This window comes from Hippoglossus hippoglossus, chromosome 5 (assembly GCF_009819705.1).
Source record: "Hippoglossus hippoglossus isolate fHipHip1 chromosome 5, fHipHip1.pri, whole genome shotgun sequence".
Classification (NCBI taxonomy): Eukaryota; Metazoa; Chordata; class Actinopteri; order Pleuronectiformes; family Pleuronectidae; genus Hippoglossus; species Hippoglossus hippoglossus.
Window position 1 is genome coordinate 14,896,522 of NC_047155.1, and position 20,290 is coordinate 14,916,811.

At 42.8% G+C, this 20,290-nt stretch overlaps 2 protein-coding genes across 5 annotated transcripts in view; one reads left to right on the forward strand and one right to left on the reverse strand.

Annotated features, from left to right (window-relative positions):
* The window catches only part of srgap3 (SLIT-ROBO Rho GTPase activating protein 3), a 59,009-nt gene extending 42,553 nt beyond the window's left edge, over positions 1-16,456 (forward strand). The window contains exons 7-22 of one of the 4 annotated variants that reach the window (XM_034586003.1): positions 1,334-1,555; positions 1,717-1,818; positions 2,630-2,827; positions 3,048-3,132; positions 5,203-5,230; positions 6,494-6,596; positions 7,916-7,976; positions 8,557-8,634; positions 8,756-8,890; positions 9,371-9,476; positions 10,380-10,607; positions 10,811-10,884; positions 13,253-13,433; positions 13,666-13,815; positions 14,112-14,427; positions 15,076-15,522. In XM_034586003.1, coding sequence (XP_034441894.1) covers positions 1,334-1,555; positions 1,717-1,818; positions 2,630-2,827; positions 3,048-3,132; positions 5,203-5,230; positions 6,494-6,596; positions 7,916-7,976; positions 8,557-8,634; positions 8,756-8,890; positions 9,371-9,476; positions 10,380-10,607; positions 10,811-10,884; positions 13,253-13,433; positions 13,666-13,815; positions 14,112-14,427; positions 15,076-15,522 — 2,514 coding nt within the window. Of the gene's footprint in view, positions 1-1,333; positions 1,556-1,716; positions 1,819-2,629; positions 2,828-3,047; positions 3,133-5,202; positions 5,231-6,493; positions 6,597-7,076; positions 7,108-7,915; positions 7,977-8,556; positions 8,635-8,755; positions 8,891-9,370; positions 9,477-10,379; positions 10,719-10,763; positions 10,782-10,810; positions 10,885-13,252; positions 13,434-13,665; positions 13,816-14,111; positions 14,428-15,075 lie in introns of those variants that run through there. The other 3 variants (XM_034586002.1, XM_034586004.1, XR_004613886.1) reach the window with 3 other exon arrangements.
* The window catches only part of LOC117761837 (olfactory receptor class A-like protein 4), a 946,130-nt gene that overhangs the window by 603,649 nt on the left and 322,191 nt on the right, over positions 1-20,290 (reverse strand). The gene's annotated exons all lie outside the window — the stretch shown is intronic.

Sequence of the window (20,290 nt, forward strand, 5' to 3'; positions counted from 1 at the left end):
GCAAGAATTTAGTAAATTGTAATTATGCATCATAACATCCATTGGGATACTATCAGTCAGCATTAGAGCATATTAAACTGACTGTATGAAGAAGTAAAGTACTTAAAAATGACATAAACGAATAATGGAGCTAATATAAACATGAAGTTATGACAAATTAAGTTTAAGCCATATATAATAAATTGTTAACATTTGCATATTATAATGTAAATGCAGTATGTATGACTTTTAAAGGCAAAGTGGTCAGAATCACTTGGTTTAATCCTGTATTTCTTCCATCATCTGCTCCTGCAGGCTGCTGCTGCTGCTGCTGCTGCAGATGTGGATATGATTTGTCATCTAATTCAGCTTGTTTGTTTAAAAATAGACTTTAAAATAAACTTACTCCCTTTAGTCTTTAGTCTGCTGAGCCCCTTTGACTGAGTAGTGCAATCAGCCTCCTGCACCAAAGTAGAGAGTCTACTTCCCCGGTGCTAAAGAGCGCTAAGTAGCGTTTACTTAGTGATTCACAGAGCTGTCAGTTGCCTCAAGCCTCCCTCTAAAACCTCCTCACCACCATCCTCTGCTTAATTAGGTTACTTCATACAACTCGGTGTGATAAGGCTCTGTAATTATCCCTGGTGTCCCACTGTGCTAGCTCCTGTAATTCTCTGAACTCTACTTCTATTTTTATAGGTAACCTGTAGCAGGAGCTAATTTGGGATTCAGTCCATGAAATGGGTCTGAACATGAAAGACGGGGCTCAAACTAACAGACTTTACAACTCAAATTTGCACTTTCACACACTTTCCCATCCACTTGATGAATTTATTTCAATTAAATCTAATTTAAAAAGCAATTTGACACCTGCTGAATATCTGACCTCTGGTGGTTTAACTGCCCACCTTGAGAAGCTACTGGACTTGAGGGTGTGGTCAGAACACTTTGACATCACTATCATTATTTGAATGCAGGACAGGCAGATCCAGGGGCGGGGCCAAGGGGCATTTTCAAAATATAATCAATGACGTGTGGCTCTGATCAAAGCTATCGAGCTAACAACAGTAAGAAAGGAATGACATGATGTGCAACTTACTGAATCAGGAATTGTGCATGGATGTTGGACATATAATTGGCCCTTTTCTTTTTAATTGTGGCCCCTTTGTTGCCCCTGATTTAGAAAAATCAACCAACACACCTAGCAGAGGTGACAATATTTTTCTGCCCAGTGTTAAATTACTCTTAACACGTACAAAATATTTGACCGATTTCCATTCCATTCCATTCTAACCCCATCTCCACGTTTACAAAGTGTTTTCTTCCTTGGTTTTTAAAAATGTTTTTGTCTCTACAGTGCTGTGACCTCGGCTACCACGCCAGCTTGGCACGCACCTTCAGGACATATTTATCTGCCGAGTACAACTTGGAGACCTCCCGTCACGAGGGACTGGACATCATTGAGAATGCAGTGGACAACCTGGACTCTCGCAGTGACAAGCACAAGATCATGGATATGCATAACCAGGTGTTCTGTCCCCCGATGCGCTTTGAATACCTGCCACACATGGGAGATGAGGTGAGGTGCACACAGATCTCATTACAGATTTAATTGTGTGATTTTTTGGGGGTATTTCCATAAAGTTGCTATTCAAGTTTCACGTGGATCTATGTTGTTTCTTCCTCACGTGTCCTCCTCCTCCTCCTCCTCCTCCTCCTCCTCCTCCTCCTCCTCCTCAGGTGTGCCAGGTGAGTGCCCAGCAGCCTGTCCAGACTGAACTCCTGATGCGCTACCACCAACTGCAGTCTCGCTTATCCACGCTAAAGATTGAGAATGAGGAGGTGAGGATTTATAATGACTCTGTTGGCTCCTGTTTCTGTCCTGCGCCACCAACCCCCTCACCTTCATCCCACCTCCCACCCCCCAAAACAAAGAGAAAGCCCTGTCTCATTTTCTCCAGAGCCAAGGGGAGGGCCACATCACCATCTGTTCTCACCGCAATTACTCTCCTATGACCTTTGCTCTGGGGGAGCGATGAATATATTTAGATTCTCCCAGTGCTGAGGTCGTGTTTTCTATGAAGTAATATATGAAATTGTCTATTTTATGAAGAAGAAAGGGTTTTCTCATCAGGAGCCACAGACACAAAGGTGCAAATGGAGGTGATAATAATAACCGAGGGTCTGTTAGACGTGCCTGTGCCAATGGCTCTGCCTCTTCCCTGTCTCCCCATGTCTCGTTCTCTAGAGTATAATGGACGAGCCATGCCATTAGTGGAAATGAGCTTTATCAATCTCGCCACTAAACAAACCGCCTCATTCAGTAATTCCACGTATAGTTTCCATCTTTGTCAGACAGTCTTCATTTTCAGCTCTTCCTCTGATGTATGGCTGACCCGCGGGTTTGTCTGGACTTACGTACTGGTGCTGTTTGGTAGCACAGTACAGTCCAAGGCCATCTATTGTTTCGGGCTAAGTTTGTCTTTAATATTAATATTAATATGCTAGGGCTGTAAATCACTCACTATTGTCCTTCAAAATGTCATCAGTCGCCTCAGAAGAATAAAGACGTAACTCTCGCGAAAAAAAAGGGAAAAGTGGTACGATGCGTCATTCGTCATCTTCCGTCCTTTCACCCCCCCCATCTGTGCAGGTGAGGAAGACCTTGGATGCTACCATGCAGACGCTGCAGGACATGCTGACGGTGGAGGACTTTGACGTGTCGGACGCCTTCCAACACAGCCGCTCCACTGAATCCATCAAGTCTGTGGCGTCCGAGTCCTACATGAGCAAGATGAACGTCGCCAAGAGGAGGTCGAACCAGCAGGAGACTGAAATGTTCTACTTTTCGGTGAGTCTGATCTTCTTCATCTAGAAAGAACTGGCCGCCAGAAAGAATCAAAGCATCACTCATCATTTCCACATGCTCTGAAAAATAGAAATGAAATCAAAACTTGAAGCGATTGAATATATGCTGATTTGAGCAGGATTGTTTGACTGGGCTGGTGTTCCACTGGATCCCTGCTGCTCCTCACTCTCCTCATAATGCCTTCATCCGTCTGCCTGTGTAGAAATTCAAGGAGTACCTGAACGGCAGTAACCTCATCATTAAGCTGCAGGCCAAGCATGACTTACTGAAGCAGACACTGGGTGAAGGTAAGGAGCCTTTTCTCTTCATCTGTCTCCGATAACTCTATCGTGCCTTAATGGTGTGTGTGTGTGACCCGGTGTTTCATCCTGTAATTATGACCCACAGAATCCTGACATAGCTTTATAAAAGCACTGCCTTCAGGGCCATACAGTGGTGCAGGTCTTATCTAAGAAGAAGCAGGGGATGGGGTATAGGAGGCTACAAAGACGAGCTTTTAGGACGGCAGGAAGGACAGAGAAAATGAGAGTTGATATTCAAATGGTAAAACTATCGCACCAAAAACAGACCCTATCTTCTTTGAGGTATCCATTTCCCCCCTTTTCTCCTTATCTCTACTGGTCAAAGCATTATCTGATTAGTCTCTATATATGTTGTGGCCGCAGGGAAGGTTTTCATTTTCAGGCTTTAAGAGGAAAGACTTCCTTCAACCCCTCCCTTCCCCAGGGGTCCCCTTGTCACCTCAGCCGTGAACAGTTTACGCCCAATCAATCAGCGGGACCGGGCCCGAGCCCATTTCTGCAGCTGCTCTTGCATCAGGGGTTCGCCTAATAGAAAAAGGGCACCAGGCGCTGACAGCTGAGGCCTTTCAGCACTCATGCATATTCCCAGATTTCACACCTTGGATTAATTCATTCACTCAAGTCCTATATAATACTAGATTTCGCTTCATCGCGTCTTTCAGGATATGAAATCATCCTGGTCATTCCCTCCGAGCTGCCACTACATGCTGAGACGCTCATAAACACTCGCTTTATAGTTCATATCAATCTCTGGACAGATCTGTGTGTTTGTCCACGGTGGTGCAGCTGAGAGGGCGTACGAACGCGGCATATGGCGTCTCCAGGTACCGCCTGTGTTTAATTATTCAGGCGATCAATCAGGACCGGGTCGTGCTCATTTGCTCACAGCTTCACATCCAAAATAGTGCGTTTGTGTTTGCGTACGTGCGTGGTCGTGTGTGGTCGCGTGTGAGCATGACAGAGGGAACAAGATGAGACTGGCGAGTGCCACATGGTGTTTACATCTTGCGGCATGTATTAATAAAAACATAATGTCAAAGCTTTGGCAAAAGAAAAGATCGTGTGGGGAAATCTGCCAGCCCTTGTTTCTCAGATTAAGACCAATTCCCCTGTTCAATGAACTTGATTTGTACTCTCCACTGTCATTCAGGGACTGTGGCACACATGAAGGGGAAAGTGACATAGACTTTTTCTTTGCTCATGCTTGAGGAAGTTGGTGTAATTTTGAGGTTGGTTGGTCAGAGGTAGACGGGGCTATCACTCAGAGGACTGATGTCTGGGGAACGTGCTGTTGTTCCTTCACATGAATGCACCGGAGACCTTGCCCCATCTGCCAGAATGATGCGTTGAGGGATGGGTTAGCCTTTGCTCTTTCTGTCCATTGTCAGGTGGAGGAAAGAAATCATGTTGGAACGCTTTAGTGCCATTGTTGCCTTTTTTCTGTACATTGACTCCCTTCCAGTTGATAATCCAGTCGCCGCTGGACAAAGACACGTCTTCCTCTCAGTTCATAGGGAAGCACTGGGTCATGTTTCAATTGACTCCATTTACTATATTTATTCTATTTTTTTACATTATCATAAGAAGAAAAAAATAAACTGACATTTATCCTTGTTTTACTCAAAAAGAGTTGGTGACTTAACAGAACGCGTCGTCCTTAGAAAGGCTCAGTGCATATGCCTATACCATGCGTGTGAGTTGTTGGAGAACCACAACAAAAGGCTCAGTGAGCCAGCATAGACATTGCTCAGTGTCAACACTGATGGACCCCTCTCTCACGAACATACACACACTGCAGCCGCCAGCCCCTTTTCTTTGGCTCTGAGAAGAGGCCTGTTACCCCCACGGGATCCTTTTGGTCCCCTGAGGCTTCAGCCCCGACTGCTCAATAGCTTTGTCCAATGAATGGTGGTAGCATGGCTCCATTCATCTCTTCCCCCAATGCTCATGTTGTCTCTCATCAAACCCCTGACTGAGGCTGGACACTGGAGTCTGTATAATGTGCACCATAAAGATGTAACATGTCCCCTGTTGTGTTTTGTCTGTTTTCCATAGGGGAACGGGCCGAGTGTGGAACTACACGGTAAGATAAAGCATCTGCCTAATCCATTATTCTCAGATTAATAATTAATAATTAATTCTACTCTTCAAGAGAAAAGACAAAAGCTCACCAGAAGAAAAAAGAAATAATAATAATAATAATTAGAATTATTATAATTATTAATAAAACTATATAATTTAATAAACAAGGTACAAACTGGCAGTGCTTTGCAAATATTTGTTGTCCTTCAAAATCCCACATTTCCTTTAAATCATATTGATATCATGGCCTCATTGACAAAGGATTTCCAGTATTCCAGTTATTTCGATATCTGTTTCAAACATTATATCAACATATACATTTCTGTAATCTGTGAGATATCATACTCAGAGTAGACATGAAACAGCTTTTAGTGTTCTTTGTGCCAAAAGAGAAAATTCTGCCTGAAGTTGGTATATTGCATATTTCCCCCATATAGGAACTTAAATGTCTGTCCCAGACACCAAAAGCACATTTTACACAGCTCAATGCAAATTTCGGAACAAACCTAATTTGCTGACAATTAGTAACGTGGTCTTATTTCTGACAGATTTATATCCTTAACATCATCTTTTCAGAATCTTATGTCATTGACCCTGTCATGCAATTCCAAAGGGGGGTGACATCACCCCTATTAAGTCATGTGATTTCGGTCACATGATGTCCATGCTAACCTATAGTAAAAGTCCTGTCGATTTTGTTGGAACAGGAAATAAACAGACTGAAGTTTTGGTGTCTCACTTTACCCAATGTCCCAGATTACCCAAATTCATCCTATATTATTTATAGAATACCTAATTAGTATATATATTAATTTATTTTCAAACTAACAAGGATTATGTGTGTTTCAGCAGGATTCACATCCCTTGTATTACTTTTTATATTAAGGTGCATGTGCTTATACTGAACAACATGAAATATGGTGGGATGGATTTCATTTGTGTTTTTAATGTTCATTAATCTTTCCTTGGTTTTTAATAAGTCAAGAAAATTATTTTATTGAAGATCCAGACCTGGAGTCTCCTAAGCTCAAACCACTGAACTCAAAGAGACGACTGGTCCTGCTGTTGTGATAAAGGACCTTTTTAATGAAATGTCTTACTTGGGGTTTTTCCTCAACTTTTAAATTAAGATTGGACTTTTTCCATTTCATTACTCAGCCTGAAGATTAGTTCACTGCTCTGTTTTATTGAATGTTTTTCACACCTGCTTTAGAAGCACATTTGGTTCCACAGGTTCACAGAATGGTGTTTTTTGTTTTCCCAGGCCCCCCACCCTTCCCCCTAAACCACAGAAAATGCGGAAGCCTAGGCCACGCTCTGAGTATAACCATAAGTTGTTTAACGGCAATATGGAGACCTTCATCAAGGTACCCTCTGATGCTGGTGTATTAATGCCCGGGCCCCTGCGGAGCAGGAGGGGAAGGCAGCCGGAGCCTTTGCTCTCGTTCTCTTCCTAATTTTGGCCTTTTGTTCCTCCCTTTTCCAGCTGCCCTTGATCATGATATAACGCTTCTGTTTAACCTCTAATTCTTCTCCTCCCTTCTGCGGTTCTGCTGGTGCTGACAGACAGAGCAGCAGTCGGTTGTCTCTTCACTTCCCTCTCAGAATAATTTCTAAATCCAGTCAGTTTTAAAATGACTGAGAGGCAGGAGACAGCAGTGGGCCTGCTTTGTCCCTCAATGCACCCGATCCTATATTGCATCTCTGTAGCTTTTCCTGTAACCAGCCCCTGTGCTCGGTTTTCTCTAACCTCCAGAGGTGTCCTTTGTCATCTGAGCTTCTCTAACTCTGTGCCTCTCTGCCCTCTCTTCCTCTGCATCTCTGTGCTTTGCTGCTTTCTGTCCCAGAGGAAGAAGGAATGCTCGTACCCGTATTCAGGTACCTCTGTCGTTAGAGTATGTAGGTCAGGACACACGGCGAATTAACACAGTTGAACTAGTAGCAGTAATTTACTAATCACTGCTTCAGCTTCACTTGCACGCTGCTACATTTCTGTCTGTATTCTATATCTATATCCTAATATATAGGATATAGATATTCTGTATCTATAGCTTTAGGTTGTCAATAACAGTTGCATATATGTTATTGTTTTCTCTTGTTTATGATCCCTGTGAGATTTGTATAGAAAAATATTGTATTTATTAGAGATATTTTTGTAGTGGAATGAAGTATTAGACAGCTTCTATCATGTGTCTTTTGGTACAACAGGAGATTTGTTATTCAGACATATTCCAAAGGCAAAACTGTATGTTCCATTTCTCATTGTATAACTAGAATCACCCTCAGTGGAGCACATACCTCCGCCAAGGCCCTACAGTCCCCTTAGTTTCAATCAGACTGTACAAAATTGCGCACTTATCAATATCACTTCCCCAAATGTGAAAAAAGATATCCTGGATCAGCCCCCTGATCCGGATCTACACCAAAATTGTATGGGTTCTTCCCCGACCCATACCGCTTCCTTCCACCAAGTTTCCTGGTAATCTGATCTGTACTTTTTGCATAACCTTGCTTAAAAACAAACAAAAGTACAGGGGTAAAAACATAACCTCCTTGGCGGAGGTAAGGAATCGCAGTATGAAAGTAACATACAATACTGAATATTACTTAGTAGCTCTGTGCAACTTTTTTCCTACAATTTGTTTTGTCTTCACTTTTATATTTCTCCACATTATTTTAATTTCAGGATTCAGGTCAACCTATTCCACTGGTTGTTGAGAGCTGTATCCGATACATCAATTTATACGGTGAGTCTCACGTCCTGTTGTTGTGACTACTGCTAACTATGAAATCCCTCCAGCCTCATAAGAAGTGACAGCAGCTATAGGCCGAGGTTATCTATTTCTGCAAATAGCCGCTGGTATGGAGGCTGACCTCTCTGCTCTGCACCTCAGTCTCTGCGGAGCTCAGCTGCCTGCCAGTGATTTGACAAGCTCATAACAATAGATCACACAGGGAGAATTTTGAAAGTCGTCTTGGTCGTTGGTTACTCCGTTCAACCAGCCCCTCCGCCCCTGTAACTCCTCCCTGTCTACCTTCACATCTGTCTCCGGCTCATTGCCGTAGCCTGCAGGCTTCCCCTGGATCTGGACCTAATGAAACTCCAGAAAACTGATTAGGAGCCCTCTAACTGAAAACATATGCCGCAGCCTCGCTGAGGGGCCCTCTCCTGGAAAAATACGCATCTGCCTTTATGACTAGATTACATTTCCTGCTCTGTGTTATGTGTTTCCAATGGGCTTTCAGGAACCTGGCACTGGGGTTCGGAGATAATGGCAGCTGTAGCGTAACTCTGAATCTGTGTGTTCTGGGTCGTGTTTCTTGCAGGCTTGCAGCAGCAGGGCATATTCCGTGTGCCGGGATCACAGGTGGAGGTCAATGATATTAAAAACTCATTTGAGAGAGGTGAGGAAAGACAGATCGCTTTGTGTTCATTGTTTTCATGTCACAAACACATCAAAAACACTTGACACAATCAGCTGATTAAATACCACGACTGAGAGCACATATGTTTTTCTGGAATCAGGTGAAGATCCCTTGGTCGACGACCAGAATGAGCACGATATTAACTCAGCGGCAGGAGTGCTGAAGCTGTACTTCCGAGGCCTGGAGAACCCGATCTTCCCAAAGGAGCGCTTCCTCGACTTCATCTCGACCATCAGTGAGTCACGCACAACAGAAAACATTCAGAGCAAGCACTGGTCAAACAGAAAAAGAGAAAACACACCTTGCAATTTCTAATAAACTTGGAAGTGAAAGGCGTGCAGTGCAGCACATGGAAGCAATCTGGACCTGCCTGATATTTAACAGAAAGCCAGTAGGCAGAGGAGAGTGTAGGCCACATCAGTTTGTAATGAACGAGCAGCTGCACAGAATTATTTCCCCAACCATTCTGATAGTTTGATGTCTCTGCTCGCTGTCGGGGTCTAATGAAAGGCAGGAAGGGGCATCTGTTAAAGTGTCAAGTGACAGCTTTCAGAGTCTCGACTGATTTTTGCTTCAGCACCATAGCTTCAATTTGATCAATCATCCGTGCTAGAGTGGGATTCATTCTCTTGTTTTAGTGGAGACTTGTTTTTTTTAGCCTCGGTGTCCACATACAGAAAGTACAGAAAACTAACCTCTGTCCTCTGTGTTTCAGAGCTGGAGTCCGGAGCCGAGCGAGCGCACCACATCCAGCAGATTGTTGTGACTCTTCCTCGCACCATCATCATCGTCATGAGATACCTGTTTGCTTTTCTCAATCAGTGAGTTCTGAGTGCTGCACCTCTCGTCATACACAGAACAGTATAGAGACATGAGGTCATTATAACCAGAGCTGAGGCGGCTCAAGTTCGGGGCCTTAAAGGGGGCCACAATTTTTTAGAGAGGGGCCGATTATATGTCCAACGTCCATGCACCACTCCTGATTCAGTAAGGTGCACTTTTAGATCGTTCCTTGTTTACTGTTAGCTCTATAGCTTTGAGCGAAGCCACACATCACTGAACATATGTTGAAAATTGCTCCTTGTTCAAGCACATTGTGTACTTCAAAAATGAATTCTTAACCAATTGTCATATTTATTGTCGGTTTGTTAGTATGTGACTTTTTTTTAAAGACTACTGACAGGGCAGGATTTCAGCTGGGCCCCCCTGGCCCCGCCCCTAGATCGGCCCCTGCACCAGAGATGTTATATACAGTTTTTATTATTAGGGAAAATGTATTTTGAATATATTGACTATCACATATAATAGGTGGAAAGAAAAGATCCAAATCCTATTATTTATTGCTTTACCTGTCTATAAAGTCTTAGAGCATATTCAGTCTCAGAAACTCATGCCTCACTGATAGAGTGTAGCTGTCTTTTGATTATGGACACTATCAATGCTCATTTTACTGGGTTTGATTTCATCCCCTAGATTCCACTCTCTGCTCTCCTTTACCTCCCTACATTGTTAAAGCTGTTCCAGCTGTGGCTCAACTGCTCAGCCTCAGCTTGTTGATAATACGGAAAGACATGTCTGTATTGTATAGCAGCTGGTTTCCAGACGTTATAGAATGGATATAAACGTTTTAAAAACTGCAGTCAACACAGGATTGTAGCCTTAGCCCTCCTTAACTGATCAAATGTCTTTTAATACACCTAAAAACATCTTGTCCCGTTCCTCAGTCTCTCCCAGTACAGTGACGAGAACATGATGGATGCATACAACCTGGCTATCTGCTTTGGTCCAACCCTGATGCCCATCCCAGATGGCCAGGATCCTGTATTGTGCCAGGCACATGTGAACGAGGTCATCAAGACCATCATCATCCACAATGAAGTCATCTTTCCCAGTCTACGTGAGCTGGACGGTCCGGTGTATGAGAAGTGCATGTCCGGGGGGGAGGAGTACTGGTAGGTATTGGCTCGACCGGGTGGTAAAGGACAGTTATGTCAAGACTTAATTTACAACTCTGACTTGTATAGAGATTACGATTGACCTTTGACCTTTTATCAGCCAATCACCTTCCCAACATTTGTTTTAGTCATAAACCAAATATGCCTCATGCTCTGTTTTCTATATCCAGTCCCTTCTCATTTCTTCTGCTCTCCTGCAGTGACAGCCCTCACAGTGAACCAGGGACTATCGACGAGGCTGATAATGGAACCGAACCACACACCAGTGATGAAGGTCTGTAAATCTCAGTAGTCATTTTTCGTCTATTAAAATTTTTTTATGAAGGGTTTTTTATCCACACTGACGGCAGTGCTGGCCTGTGGCTTCGCCCACCTCTTTGGTCCATCAACAAATCAAGTAATTGCCATGGAATTTGTTATTCAGAGTCTCTAAAGGATGAATCCCTCTCCTTTGTCATCCCCTGACTTTACCTCTAGCGCCATCCTGGGGTCACTTTTTTCATTTTTATTTCTCAAATTCTAAAATAACGACGCTTACACACTGAACAACAATGTCGTTATACTGTACCTGCTAAAGAGGCACGGGGGTACAGTGGTTTGGACTGTTGCCTCTTATCCAGTGTGAACAGGAATTGGCTCCAGCCCCCCTTTAAACGTTAAGCAGGATAGATAATGAGCATGTTAGCGCACACATGTCAAACAGAGCTGCTAGCATGGCTTGCAGGCCTTTGTTTTCTGATTGACTACATGTAATGTCAGTAACCATGGGAACTTTGGGTCTTGTCTGTGTCGCTCTGTCGCCAAGATCAGAGACCGGAGTGGAAGTTCCCACTGTTTTCTCCGGCAAATACAGACACACTCCTTGCAACTTTTCCTTCTGCGTTTGTAAACAGAAGATCTATTTATAAAGATGCAAATTTGAACGTTTTGATACATCCCGGTGCCTCGTCGTTTGAGCATATCAAAGCATCTCACATCCTGTCAATTAGTTTTTAATGAACACGAAACGTCTTTTGTGGATGAAAAAAAAAACGTGACAACAAGACAGATCGTTTTTATTAAGAGCCTTTGACTGAGAGGTGAGCGAGGTTGGTGCTGCCACAGCGTACGATCTGAAAGGCTGGGTTGAGTAAACAGTGTTGGCATGCACCCCCTCTTTGATCCATCCCTCTCTCTCTCTCTCTCTCTCTCTCTCTCTCTCTCTCTCTCTCTCTCTCTCTCTCTCTCTCTCCCTCTCTCCCTCCTCTGTTCTCTTTGTTCAACGTTAGTCAGCGGTTCTCCTGGGACTTTCTCTTTTGTGCAGTGTTTCCCTGCTTCTTCCCTGAGCTTTGAATAGATAACCGGGCCTGGCACGAATGCTAAAAACACGGGTAATACTTAGAATAATATCGCCCGTGAAGAGTTAACAGGCGGGACAATGAAGTGAGGAGGTTGTTGGGTCAGACTGGGGTAAACCTATCTCACAGCTTCATCTGTGCCGTCGGCTGTCTCTGTAATGAGCCTGACCCTCTTTGCTTGGCCTTACTTGGAAAAAGAGAACAAAGGCTGATTGCCTGCTGCAGGTTCTGCTCTTTCTGGCCTCACTTCTGAGAGTCTGATGTGACATTATAAACTCGGGTGTTGCTCTGTACTTTCTGAAGTCGGTTCACTCCGTGTCCTCTGGCCATGTTTCAGCTTTCATGGCAGAATAACAAGTTCATGTTTGTAAATTAGGAGCGAATCAGCCGAAGCTCTGATGACGGTAACGTTTTCTTTTTCATAACTTTATAATTGAAAGCAAAGTTGAGCTTTTCAACCTTCTTGTCTCAAACAAGAACTGTTTTTCTTTAACACCCTCGCTCCCCTCTGGTGTGCTTTCAAAACAGTATTGACAGGGTTTCTCTTTGAATGGGACTTTTCTTGCTGAGAGCTGCTTGAAGCTGTTGTTACCATGACTGACTCCTGCTAGTTACTCAATACAGTCAACTTCCTTTTTTACTTCAAGGGAAAAACTGCTTTATTAATCAAACTTATTTTATTCTAAAAGGATTTTTTTCCATAAAAAAGACGACTTGTAATAATCACTCTATCATTGTTTGAGTTCAAATAAAATAATTAGATGTAGGGGCTGGATTATATGGCCAAAAGTTATGTTTAAATTAAAACATTTTAAAAATGTGTCTATATTGATAATTACAACGATAATTGTGATTATCAGGATCATCATTATTTCTTAATTTTCGCTCCACAGTGAATCTTTTGCTCTTCTTGATGAGCAGAGAATGATAAACACTTGATAAACAACAACACATTTTACAAATCTGAGGTAGATCAGTTACACAATGCATGATACACATTGCACCTTTGTTGTTTTGCTATGGATGAACATTTTACTGTGATATAATTATTGATAATATTTTACTGCCCAGCCCAAAGTCTGTATTTCAGCTTCGTACTGAGAGATTTACAAAGACGTTTCACCTTTTGAACATAACATAGTGTCTGAGATCACAGTAATAACATTCAAATGTTCTCTTAAGGTTTCACTATTGTCTGTTTTATTACTCTGTGTACTCGATTATAACCTTCAATATGACCACAGCCATGTTGTAGTTAATTAATCTTATAACAGATTTTTTTTTGTGTCTATCTCTGTCTTTTAGAGGTTGAACAGATTGAAGCCATTGCCAAGTTTGACTACGTGGGCCGCACTCCCAGGGAGCTGTCCTTCAAGAAGGGAGCCTCCCTTCTCCTGTATCACAGAGCCTCAGAAGACTGGTGGGAGGGTCGTCATAATGGTGTCGATGGTCTCATCCCACATCAGTACATTGTCGTACAAGACCTGTGAGTAACAGCAGCATGTAGTTGAGTAGGTGTTATTGTTGTTAATGACTTTCTGGATCCTAATGCAATCTCCTTTAAGTGAGTAGTTACTTAACTCAAGTGAATTAACTCGTATTAAACGCACTGTGCTACAGCTCTAATAAGTCTCAGTATTAGATCACAGAATTGAATGAAAACACAGTAGGTGTACATGTACGTCACGAATGTTCACTGTCTTCCTCTTCCCTTTCAGTGATGATGCTTTCTCAGATAACCTCAGCCAGAAAGCAGATAGTGAAGCGAGCAGTGGACCATTAGTGGACGATAAGAGCTCATCTAAAAATGAGGTCCCATCGCCATGTGAACAATCACCTGACTACAACTTCGGAGGAGTCATGGGGAGGTAGATGGCATTTAACAGCTGGAATAGCACTCAGAAGATGCACACACTCATGAATATCAGTCCCCTAAAAAATCCTGCATCTGCCCCCTGATACAGATCCGAACTAAAATGTAATGTAATAATTTCCCTGACCCATGTCACATCCTTCCACTAAGTTTCATGGAAATCCTTCTAGCTGTTTTTGCATAATCTTGGTTAAAAACAAACGGACAGGAATGAAATCGGGGTTGGAGGTTATAAAGTTTGTACCATTGATGTTATTTCCTGTTTGACAAGGAAATCATCTCTTCACATAGGGTTAGGTTACGGTCCGATGGAGCTGCAGTCCCGCGGCACCGGAGCGGTACAGAAACCCACAGTCCCACCAGAGTGACTGACACTCCGCCGCGAGCTGCAGCCTGTCCCAGCAGCCCCCACAAGGTGTCTATTAGCAAGGGTCGTATGGAGAGCCCAGAAAAGAGGCGCATCGGTACCTTTGGCAGCGTGGGCAGCATCAACTACCCGGACAGGAAGGCTTATCCTGAGGGCCACCCGCTGAGACCAGGGCCAGGGGCCACTCGTCACAGCAGCCTCGGGGACCACAAATCGCTGGAGGCCGAGGCTCTTGCTGAGGTAAGGTTTTGTCCATATTTTTCATCTTTTCACTATTTTTGTCATGGCCTTTCATAATCGGAAATTCACTGGGATGTTCTGCTTCATACAATAAAGATGTACAGATGTTGTGCCCTGAAGTATAAATATGAAATAATTCTATAATAATAAGTTCTACGATTATGTCGGGGATGTTTTATGTTAGTGGCAAAACAGATGGGAAAAGAACTGTGATATCAAGGAAAATAATTTGTCTCTTTTGGTATTATTTGTTAATATATTTCTCTTTGTTGAGTTGATGTTGTCCTTGCCAGTCGCTGTATAAAGTTTCAGCCATTTATAGCATATATGCAGATTGCGCAGGTTTCTGAGAACAGAGCCGGGCCCCCTGCTGTAGCTGTCAGTCTGAGAACAGCAGCTGGGACCTGCGGTAAATGTCAGGGCCAGACTGCAGCTGAGCAATAGAAACATCTCAAGGACATGGAGGCCTGGAGCTACATATCAACGCCTCATCAGCGATTGACGGCCGCCATTAGTTCCAAACACGAACAAACAAAATGTTCAGTTTGCTCTTTAACTTGACTTCACCTTTAAAGTATCGTATTTAAACGCTGTATGTCTCATATCCCTGTTGCTGTTGTAATATTCTCATCTTCATCTCTCTACAAGGACATAGAGAAGACTATGACTACAGCGCTCCATGAGCTGCGTGAGCTGGAGCGACAGAACACAGTGAAACAGGCTCCTGACGTGGTCTTGGACACCCTGGAGCCCATGAAGAACCCGGTCAGCTCTGAGCCCGGCAGCCCGCTGCACACGATCATGATCCGCGATCCGGACGCGGCCATGCGGCGCAGCAGCAGCTCCACCTCTGAGATGATGAGCACCTTCAAACCGTCCCTGTCCGCCCGCCTGGCCGGGGCTCAGCTCCGCCCGCCGCCCATGAGGCCGGTGCGCCCTCCTCCAACGCAGCACCGCTCGAGCAGCTCCAGCTCTTCGGGAGTCGGCAGCCCCGCCGTGACTCCCACTGAGAAAATGTTTCCAAGTAACAATACAGCTGCCGGTTCTAACATGAACACGTCCGGTGACGCTGGGGATAAATCAGGTACCATGTAGCAAAGGTGGAATCTGGTGGGAAGGTTGTACAGCTTTCCAACTAAGGGAGCTCATGGAAGTCAGTGCTGATATTGGAAAAGCAGATAAAGATATTTTCCTCTCAGTTTTCCGCCTGACTTAATTCATTTATTCAGGAAGCTCCCGAAGCAAGCCTGCGAGATGTTACCATGGTGATAAAGCGGTTGAAGAAACTGCAGTGGTGTGGTAGCGTGAAGCTCAGCCCTCTTTGAAACTTGATTTAACTACAGTAGATGTGTATACGAAATCTCAGTGTTTCAGTTTTACCTCAATCCCAACAAAAGTCTGTGGCCGTGTTCTCGTTTCAGAGATACATTGAATGCAAGTGAAGCAATGCTTGTGTAAAATTTGGTATCAGTTTCTACTCAGCACCACTGTCCAGCTGACGTTTGTGTCCACATCCAGGCTAAAACTCCACGTTTGTTTATCACTGAGGTCCATAGGCCTTAAGTCTGTACATACAAACTTACTTGAATCTGCCATGATTTCTGTTTGTACTATACTTCAGTGGATGTGCGGCAAAGTAACAACACAGTGACATTATATACGTCTGCATGCAGGGTTTGAAGAAAATAAGGGAAACTCAAGGAGACGTGCATCACTGAGAGGACAATTCTTTTATGTGGCCGTAGTAAGAATGAAATATTAGTTTGAAACCTGACAATAGGGTTGACGACCTCTCAACGGTATCTTGCTTAATGTCAGCTCCAGCCCCCCCCTCCCCCCCCCCCCCCCCCCCCCCGCAACCCTTAAAGAATAAGCAGTTTTGATCATAGATGGATGGATGGAACCTTATTCTCAATTGTTAAAAATATACCAGATGTTCAAATGCATGGTAAAGTAAAGGCCCTTTTCCCCTGGTGGTCAAAAACCCACTTTAACACCTGCTAATATCTGGTTTTGTCTGCAATGGGAATGGTTACAGTAAGAATTCACTTCGGGGTCAAGTGACTCTGCAGTAGACATGTTTTTATCAGCTCCACCGATGGAAACAAAAAATGCTGGTGAAAGTGCTAATTTAGCAAGACTGTGGCGTGAGAGAGGTTCTCAGAAGAACATGACGCACCAGGGGGAAAAAAACAGGAAGAGAAGCTCCTGTATTGGCAACGAGTGGATTTAACTGTGTTTTTAAAAAAAAAATGCAAACACCTGCTTATTTTGGTGTAAAAGGGGTCTAAGTACTTCAGGGCCTTCCAGTGTTATTCTTCTAAATAGTCATCCTGTTCATTGCTACGGATAAAAGCATCTCAATTCTCAGACCTTACTAATCCGAATCTTCACAAAGTAAGATGTCACATGACGTTGCTGTGTCCATGTTTAATTTCTATGTCCTGTTTATGAAATGCAGAAAACTAATGCATCAACTAATGTAGGATTTCCTGTGGTAAACTTGTACATAACATAGAGCTAGTACTTTTTTAAGTGTTAAACTGTACAGGCCAAGACAAAAAAAAAAGGCAAAGGGTTGATGTGAATGGCACTTGTAAAAAAAATAAAAAAATACATTATTCACCTTATTATCATCTCCAGTAAACTACAAACACATTCTTTGGCGGTGTAAAATATAGTTCAAATCATCTACCTTGTGCTGTGGGTGTAGAGTGCGTTTGGTAATTGTACTGTAGAGAAATTTGATTGCTGTTAAACTGACCACAAAGGCTGAATAAATGTCCCCTCCATTTTCACACAGTGGATCAAATCAGATCTGTTCCCTTCTGCGGACTCATTTGGGCGATTTTGCTATTGCGTAAGAGTCATTACAGTAAAACCACAGTTCCTCTTTCAAGCTGAAGATGCAGTGCTCACCCAGAGGGACGTGAGAGTCCATGCGGTGACGTTCTCTTATCAAATCTGTTCCCCCTCTTTCCTGCCTTCTCCTTATCTCCCTTGATAGATGCAGTTACGCTCTGACTGTCGTCTCGTTGGAGGGAAAAACTAAACAAGAGGCATTTCGGTGTTTGTATCCACAGCAGCTCTCGTCAGCCTGACAGCTCCAGTCCAGAGACCTTGTTATCTGCATCCCAGGCAGCCTGCTCTGTTCTGCATGCCCTGCGCTGTAATGCCTGACTCATTATGCTGCAGCTAAAACAATGGCTGTATGTGGTGCCTTGCCTTGGTAAAAAAAAAAAAAAAGAAGAAATGCACAAAATAATTTTAGTATTGGACTTTTTTAAAGCAACAGGCCTTAACATTTATCAGGGCCGGAAATGATTAAATAAAGCCGCTTGTAGCAGTTGCTGAAGTAGAAATGGAAGAGAACTAACCCTGCTTGACTGAGCAAAAGGAATCTTAGATGTTAGCATGTAAACCAGGCGCTGATTCCACTGTGAACTCTGCAGGCGTTCAGTACAAGCTGCAGTGTCGCTGAGGCACAGGCTGCAAACTGAAAATATTTGCTTGTGGTCCATGTATTATTTGCTTTTATTTGAGGATTCTTGATCACAGACAGAGAGGAAAAGGCAAAACAGCATTTAAAGTCACACAGCGCAGCCACGCCCTCTGCTGGTTCCTGCTGGTTCCTTCTCTTGACGAAGCAGTGTGACCTGGAGCCGATATTACAAACGACTGGTTCATCCACGTAGCTCAGTTTGTTTCTGTCCTGGTTACAGTTTTTGCACCTCTGGGAAAATCTCTGAATATAAAAAAAAAATGATATGTTTATTTAAATATGAAGAAAGCACACGATTTCATGAATGAAATTAACATCATTGTATTTAACTAGACTGTTTCTTTTTTATTTATAGAGGAGCGGAGGAAGTGGAGCAGGAAATTTGAGTGCCTTGTGTGCACAGCATCAGTTTTTATTGGACTTTTCTATTTACTTTTTTTTAACTATAATATGTCGTCTATTAGTTTGTCATGTTGATAATGAACTGATGTTGCTTCTTTTTTTTTTTTTGTATCATTGCTTTGTATAGCTACTAACTCGTCAAACCCCCACAATGAGTGCGTTGTGTAAAGATATTCGCCTTGTGAGTTTTACACAACACAACAGTTTTCATGAACTGCTCGTGTGTGTTTGGGTGAACCCCTGGAGAGCAGGAGCTGTAAAAACTACTGTGCACTCACATCTACTGGGAATGTTCAGTGGAATCATCTCAGAATCCTTTTTTTGTTTCCCCTGTGAACTGCCTGTGCTGTGGTTGAGCCGTAACTCTTTGTCATTGATATCCTTCCCTTCCAACGAAAAAAAAACCATTGCCGTATATATTGTTGGCAACAGCCGGACTGATGTGGATCCTCGATGTGTGTGGAGGATGTAAAGCACTTGGTGCGCTCATGGCTTCCCCTACATGTGACGTTACACAGACCTTTTTTTTCTTTCCTGGAATGTATGCTGGGTAACACTGTTGGTCTGCGGACATGGGAAGACTTCAGGTTGATATTGTAAAAAAAAAAGAAAGAAAAAGAAGATGGCAGAGAGGGAGGAGACTGAGGCCCGTCGTGTCGTGGGGGGTCGGAGTGAGTCACTGTCCCACTGTTTACCTTCTCTTTACCTGTTTGTCTAGTGATTCTGTTTGTTGATGAGTGTGTGGTTGGTTGAAACCCTGTGATGTAATGTACACCATACCACTGACTGGATGTTGATCTCCCCCCCTGCGTCCAAATAAAAACATTATTGCTCTGTGACCTGGAAATGATGACTGGCTTATTTCTTCAGAAGGCTGAAATCGAGTTGAGAAAACGTGAACTTTTAATATAGGAAAAACTGAAAGGAATATTTATTTATAGAGAGCTTTTATATAGAGTCTTATCAACCACTCAAAGCAATTTATACAACACTTCTATATGCAAAAATAGGCTAAATTAAATCTGGCGTTACTTTTTATTACACACCACTCAGACATGGTTGGCACAGCAGTGTGAGGACACTTCAGAATGCAGACTGGAGGAACTGGGGATCAAACCACCGACTTTCTGGTTAGTGGCCTAGCCTCACAACCTCCTGGGCCACAGCTGCCAACAAAGAAAAAAAGATGCGTTTGGATGAAGATTGACTGAAACTAAGTGCACATACTGAAGTATTGTAGACATTTGAGTGATTTCACTGAGTGAAATGTACTTATTACTTATTATGTGTCAGAGAGCTTTTACCTGTTACTCTGCTGGTCAAGAGTTTTCATACAAAACACACATACGTCATCTTGTAATATATACACTGTCAAAATACCCAGTGACGAAACAAGCTCATTAACAACAAACCAATATCACAACAAATGTACAATCTATGGGCCATTTGTCCGCATAACAAGTTGTTTCACTTTTGGCTAGAACATTTCTTCTGTTCTTTTACCTTTTTTCTGAAGATTCAATATTTATGTAAATGAGTATTTTTACACAGCTGTACTTCTCTATAGAAACTCTGAAAATTGCCATCTCCGAACTGAATTAAAGCAAATTATATTTTGCCTGCAGACATAATGGGGCAAGGCAATTTGAGACAAATTGGTTTGTTTGGCACTTTTCAACAACAACGTAATTCAAAAGTAATTTACAAAAGACTAAATAGGACAAAAATACAAAAGAGACACAAGTCAATATAAACAGACTATGCACACTTCCACAGGTGTTAAATAAAATATAAAAGCAGATTAAAACTAAAAGAAGACTTTGAATAAATAATAGTTGAGCACAGAAATAAGTACAGGACAAGATGTGAATGATTGACAAATAATAACTTCTTGACTTTGATTGAAAAGGACAAGATACAAATGAAGGACGAAATCATGGGGGAAAATTAAGATGGAAT